This window comes from Megalops cyprinoides, chromosome 18 (genome assembly GCF_013368585.1).
Source record: "Megalops cyprinoides isolate fMegCyp1 chromosome 18, fMegCyp1.pri, whole genome shotgun sequence".
Classification (NCBI taxonomy): domain Eukaryota; kingdom Metazoa; phylum Chordata; class Actinopteri; order Elopiformes; family Megalopidae; genus Megalops; species Megalops cyprinoides.
In genome coordinates, this window is record NC_050600.1 from 20,747,448 (window position 1) to 20,754,659 (window position 7,212).

At 40.4% G+C, this 7,212-nt stretch overlaps 1 protein-coding gene across 1 annotated transcript; it reads left to right on the forward strand.

Annotated features, from left to right (window-relative positions):
• Positions 1-4,109: 4,109 nt before the first annotated feature.
• On the forward strand, positions 4,110-6,404 carry LOC118793724 (paired mesoderm homeobox protein 2B-like). The gene is made up of 3 exons (XM_036551979.1): positions 4,110-4,350; positions 5,104-5,291; positions 5,973-6,404. The coding sequence occupies exons 1-3, from the start codon at positions 4,110-4,112 to the stop codon at positions 6,402-6,404; spliced, it is 861 nt and encodes a 286-aa protein (XP_036407872.1).
• The last annotated feature ends 808 nt before the right edge of the window (positions 6,405-7,212 follow it).

Consider the following 7,212-nt stretch of genomic DNA (forward strand, 5'->3'; position numbering starts at 1 on the left):
TACAACTTTGTTGCAAGCGATGAAGGTTGCGTTTAAGTAACCTCAACCTTAAACCGTCCACAAGAATTCGACTATTGGCTTACTGTTGGATCAAGCGGGTTTAAAATGTTGAGGCAGTTTCATTGAGAAGAGCACTGCGCTAAATACTTTTTGATTGACTGGATGAATGATAGATTAATTACAAAAAAATATAACTTATACACCTGATTTTCGAAAACAGAATTTTAAACAGCTAACCTACATTGTCTCCGATATGTTTCTTGAATAGTCTAAACTTGTAAGTCACATTAAAAAGAGAAAAAGGTCATTGTCAGAACGTTGATAAAACGTTTGCCGTTATTGCGAACACTGCAATTAAAGTCCCTTAGAATTTTAGTTGAAACCGTGATGTTCACGGATTGTTCCCGGTATATTATCCGTTTGCCGCACGCATTGACTAAATAATATGATTTTTCAATTGAAATAAAGTTTCTACACACTTTGGTAAATCGCTTTGCAGATCAAACTAAAAAAAACTCAACCATTAAATCCAATGAGACAGGCCTAAAGAAAAGTTTATATGATATGTCATTAATGTTTACTACTATTCTGAACCACTCAACCGCCACCCTCCTCCATAAATTGATTTTGCACAGGTATGATTTAGTCAGCCGGATTAAGACGTTATGTTCAACATGACAATAGTTTCCCATCTACGTGTCTCTTCTTCTGTCCGTCTTTTTTCTTTTCTTTTTACCGACGGGCTACGTCTGTACAATGGCATTATGTTCATCCTTTTGTTTCCCTGTCTACCCACATTCCTCCTTTCCAGAGCCACGAGACCGCGCTCTGAAGAGAGAAGTTCCCTTTTTCATCAAAACGTCTGCAGCTTTTGTCTGCTAAACGCAGGCTGAAATTTAAGGTCTAGTTAGGCGTCTGCGCAGCCTGATTTATTTCGAATGAAACCATTCGAAGGTTGTTATTGATGAGTCATTAAGTCACAAATAAGCCATTGGTTACACTGTATTGTTACTTATTTAGCGTAATACACCTCGCTCCGTCGTTTCCTTGTTTGTTTTCCTGACGGCGCCATCCCACTTCGAAATAAATGCATCGGCTGCTCGTAAATAACATAATCCAAACCACTTGTTTCATTGGCATGTTCAATTGATTTTCAGGCTTTTTGAATGAGTCGCTTATTGTATGCCGGCACTGCGTGTTACTCTTGCAACGCATTATAAGCATTTATATACATTAATGCATATGATTTGTCCAAAACCAGCAAAACAAGCTAAATAAATACATTCAGCGTGTGAATATTTTAAAGCTAATATTTTATTTTGTTTTGTCGATTTTGCACAATACCAGGAACGTCACTGATAGGGACGGTTATTATTTTTTCCTCGGCAAAAAGGACAACGTTATTTTAATAATGCAATTCCATTCATCTCGATAGGTCTTGAAACCAATTGATAATTCTAAGAAACATGTTGAACGTATAAAAGAGCGGCATTTCAATGGCTGGTGGATTATAGACCTCGAGTATAAAGAGCCGTTTGAATTAGAGAAACCGATGGAAACGATGTAATTCTATTTGCCTCAACAAAGTATCAGAGGCGCTTCTCCATTCTCTGTGCGTTATTAGATTAATCCTTAGAAATGGTTTCTTTTTTCGTCGCCAGACGCGTGGAGGAAAGTCGGAGAACCAGTTGCTCTTTGGTTGCAATAATTAAATTAACCATTTGGTAGGCCACATCTTTTAGCCTCGACTCGCGTGTAGAAAGAAAAATATTTACATATAGGCTGGGACGTGTCAAAAGAAAAAAAAAAGTATTGTCTTTTATTTTCCAGGACTAAATCAATACGAGGGAAAAAGAAAAATAATGGCAATAAAGAAAAATCGGCCCGCTAACTCGTGAATTTTCATCAATCCAAGCCATACGGACTAACTTGGATTTAACCGCTAACAGTCAAATTTCTAGTCTCCTTTACAATGAAATGACGAATTGTTAAACTAATAACTCATGAAACTTTTTATGCTGAAAACCGTTAAATCATTCCATTCTTTTGTTGGTTAATTTTCTGCTTGTGAATGGTTTCTGCGTTTATGACCGAGGGCAAGTATTCATCTTCACTGTGAAAAAATGAGATAAATAGCCTACCTTGAGTAATAACCCTCGTATTGACATCCGTCTTACCCGCTCTATAAGTTTAGGATACCAAGGACAGATGCTTTCGCGTCCTTCGTTTTCTATGGGGACGGAGACCGGGAGACACGAAACAACAGGCCGTTTTGTCTTGACAATTTGTTTTTCGCTGTGACACGGCGAACATTAATTTTCATTGAGGTTGCGGGGGAGAACGTCGATAAATAAAGAGGAACCTTCCTTTTATCAAACGAACCTCTCTGAAACACCTGTAGCCGTAAACCCGTCGTTGAAACATAAGTGTACAGACAGCGTATTGTTTCTAAGGACGTCGTAGCATACTTGGCGGTGAAGAATTTTTTCGTGTGTAGTGCTATATCGAAAAGACCATAAACCACGCTGGAAAAAAATCAATTTTGTGGGAAAACATTTCCACTCTGAATTACATCCTACAGAGGTCTACTGATAGCGATAAATGAAAAGAGAAAAAAAAAATCACAGTGTTGTCATAGAAAAATTAACCATTTATTAAGCTAATTTTACAAGTCCGGCTGCCCTGATGACTGTTTTATGAGTTTGTTACCTAAATTACCGAGTTGTTACTGGGCACATAATGATAATAAAAAATGCAATAAAACTAATTATAAACACTTTTGAATTATACAAACACATTCAACATCACGGAACCGTGCTATGCAAATACGCGCTCATTTAAGGAATAAATAAAAGATAATTTAAAAGAGACTAGCCTGCATTCCTCCCGAAACCTTTTTTATGGCCACGCTGCTGGCCTTAATCATCTCCTTTTAATGATGTATGACCATAGGCCTATATCGTACATATTTATTGTATAAACACAATTCCTAAGTAGTCTAATGGTTATTCCAATAGTCTACCGCAGAACTAGGCTTACTTTCGAGTCTGAAAATGTATAAATAAAAAGGTTGATGTATTATTATTATTATTATTATTATTATTATTTTTATTATTATTATTATTAGTGTTATTGTCATGGTTTAGTTCGTAGTGATTACTTTATGCTTTGTAATAAGAATGTTATGAATATGAATAGAATTTATATAATCATTTTAATCTTTTCATAGCTACGTTTTACAGATGATGCAACTCCTTATTGACTTAGTGGTAGGAAGAGTAACGAAGAGAACAGTTGATGCCTAATACAATTCTAACCGGTCCCTGTCTCCACTATTCCGTCCAAACGTTTCACGCGCTTCGGGGGTCAGGCTCTGTGCTACACTCGCCATGTAACATTCTTGCAGGCGTGACACGGCGGGCTCCCGCACTCCAGGCCGGGCAGGAACGGAAAATAGCAGAATGGAAAGGGGAGAGAGGGAGAGGGGGGGAAACACGAGCTAAACAGCGCGCCCTGAGTACACGATCAGTTAAAAGGCTTAAAAGCTCGCGGGGAAATTGGATCAGGGAGAATCGTCACCCAACTTTCATTATTTCCAAGTGGCGTGATTGAATTAAAGGGCTAGATGGTGGTTGAGAGAGGATGGCGGGGGCTCGGTGCGTAATGGTGTGGTATTAAATTCTAATTAGAGATGCAGGGGATCAATGATAGAGGAGGCCGGACAGCTCGGTCCCCCCAGTGCCAGCTCAACAGACTGATGAGTTATTGTCATGTAAAAAGCGCCAGCAATAAGACCGAACGCTTTGCTATTGTCCAAGAGGAAAGAGCCAAGTTTATTATGTGGACTATATGCTCTAGAGACCTCGGGCTAGGCGGCTCATAGGGGGCTTTTCATAAAACAAGGCTCTCATTCTGTAAAAGAGGCCAGTTTTGAGGCAGGCGCCGAGCAGTGCACATCTAGCCGCAGTGTAGCCTCCTAACCAAAAATTAAGCCGCACTCTGCCCCCAAGCTGCCTCTATCCTCTCTATCTGATCCCATATACAGTCCACGTTGAAATACATTTTTTTTTTGAGGGGGAAGACTTTTTTTGATCCACTGAGCCTTTTCAATGTATAAAATGGAGTATTCTTACCTCAATTCCTCTGCCTACGAGTCATGTATGGCCGGGATGGACACCTCGAGCTTGGCGTCAGCCTACGCGGACTTCAGCTCCTGCAGCCAAGCCGGCGGGTTTCAGTACAATCCGATCAGGACTACGTTCGGGGCCACCTCCGCGTGTCCCTCGCTCACCCCGGGCTCCTGCAGTCTCGGGACACTGCGGGACCACCAGAGCAGCCCTTACACCGCAGGTAAGCATTTTCCACCTTTTGCTCGCCGCATGGGCACATCTTGCCCGGTATATAGAAGCCCTGATTGCATTTGAAAATGGAAATGTGTTTAGTATTTACCAAACGAAATTTGCTTACACAAATGAAAGAATCTATCACGTTAGAAGCGATTGCAGGCGAGAGGTAATTCAGTTACGGGGTTACACTATCCCAGTCACACCCGAACCGCCAACAAAATTATCTTAAGCTGCCAAAATGATAGGCATAATTTATTTACTTTGCGATGAGACATAAAGCTTGGAGAATAATTAAATAACCAAAGCTCATTATTGGCACTGCACTGAAGTTACAGAAGCAACAGCTGAAGAGGGTGGCATTACGACAGGTTTCTGAGACCTTCTCAACAATGGTTAGAATCAATCAAGAAATAAATCTTACCATCTTAAACTAAACAATTTCACAGAAGCTATGTCATTGTTCAATATTTACAATGTTTTTGTATACTTTAGCTGAATGTAGAAACTTCCATAAATATAGCTGGACATAAATAATTATATATGCATATAACATATAAATGCTTAAATATAAACATTTTTTCGTTCTTTTCTTTCTACTGGAAAATAATTGCATCACAACAGTTGATTTATATAATCTTTAAAATATATTTTAATATCAGTGGTGAGTTTATTTCACGCATTATTGCAAAGATTTTCGTATGCATTTTAAATAGTGCCATTTTTTATAATTTGTATATTTTGTTTGAACTGTTTTAAGTTCCCTACAAATTGTTCACGGATCACGGTGGCTTGAACGAGAAGCGGAAACAGAGGCGGATCCGGACCACTTTCACCAGCGCGCAGCTGAAAGAGCTGGAGCGGGTTTTCGCCGAGACCCACTACCCGGACATCTACACGCGAGAGGAACTGGCTCTCAAAATCGATCTAACGGAAGCCAGAGTGCAGGTATGTTTGTCGGCCGATGGACCATCCGACCTCCTATATATGTCTATAGATGGGTTCGACTGCGTGTAGCTTTGAGATACATCTATCACGGAAAAAAATAGGAAATAGGTGCATGTCAAAGACCAGTTCTGTATTACATCTAAGGATTCAGTTTTCGGAGCAAAGTGTCTTGTAGATTATAGCCTCTACATTAATTATACTAAGCAGTAAAAATGTTTCAAGAGCAGCACATTTTCCATTTATATTTCCGATATCAAAGTAACGATTGTTGTATAGAATTTATAAACAATGTTATGCATTTAAATATAAATCGTATTTGATGCTAACAATCGTCTTGGTGCATCTTGCCGAAATGCGACATTACAGTAGACCCTCTATGCACACAAATAGTATGGTAACCGTTCAAAGAAGAAAAAATAAATCTACAACCAATACTAGGTATTAATAAGGTGTTATTGTATGTAGCGGTAGTTATTACTTTTAATGTTGTCATCACAGTAACACAGAGATCGTTCCAAAATACTGCTACTGTCGTGCAACCTAAGAATGGTGGTTATTCTAACGCATTCCATTACTATAACCAGCAGGTCATTAGTCAGCATTATATGCAAAGTACAAAGCTTCTCTCGCTTTGACTAAGCATTTTTCCCCAATTGAATTTTTTTCTTCGGGTTGGTCTAGGTGTGGTTCCAGAACAGGCGCGCAAAATTCCGCAAGCAGGAGCGCGCGGCGGCTGCAGCGTCCGCAGCTGCCAAGAACGGGTCTTCTGGGAAGAAGTCCGACTCCAGGGAGGATAACAATAAAGAACAGAAAGCTACCGACCCTGACAGCACGGGCGGCCCGGTGCCGAACGTCAATCCCACCCCTAACTGCGGGGGACCAAGTCCAACTGGAGGTCAGGTTAACCCAAGTGGGAACGGGACGGTAGAACAGGTGAAGACGTCTGTAGCCGGTGGTCTGGGGGGCACCACACCGAGCCAAGGATGGGCATCCGCCCCGACTACTATCACCTCTATTCCGGACTCTTTAGGTGGACCGTTCGCAAGCGTACTCTCCACCCTGCAGAGACAGAACGGAACCAAAGCCACTTTAGTAAAAACCAGCATGTTCTAAGCTGCAACATGGAGACGCTTGAAACGAAAAACGAAAAACAATAAACTATTTCCCCCTGTCGATTGTACAGCCCTTATTCGTGTCACAAGGAATGCCAAAAGACGGGAGACACATTTCTCTGATCACACCGAGAGACGGACGGGGACGAGAACACTAGTGCTCGCTTGATCCACGTCCTTTACTGTTCTCCGTCGCCAAGCTGGGTGACGGAAGATTGGTTCCATACGGTTTCCATATTACCTTTCTGTGTCCGTTGAGGATTTGCCGTCAGCACTTATCTTTACCTGTTCAGGGACATCGGTTTGTCACGGATGCAGTTTTGTACATGCCTCAAGACGTTATCAGAGCTCCTTAATTAAGATTCGTTAATCCACCAGTTTAACATCTCGAACACATCTGCGTTAAAATCACTGTCAATTATTTTCTACATAATACAATTTCCAATGTGTAAACGCACTGTCTCGGGGGTTACGAATTATTAAGACAATTAAATTTACACTATGAGAGGAAAAAAGGGCAGGGAAAGTTTGTGGTTGAACTTACCAAGATACTACACGGCTGAATTGTATGGACATGTATACAGTACCAGTCAAAAGTTTGGACACATCTGATTAATATAGTGGGAAACATGCGTTCAAAGACGTTTTATTCTAAAGACGTATGCCTATGCATGACTCATTTGATACGTTTTTGTTCACTGCATAATTCCATTTGTGGTATTTCATAGTTTGATATCTTTACTGTTGTTCTAAATGTGGAAAGCAGTAAAAATAAAGAAAGAAAAGTGTGCCCAAACTTTAAACCGTTA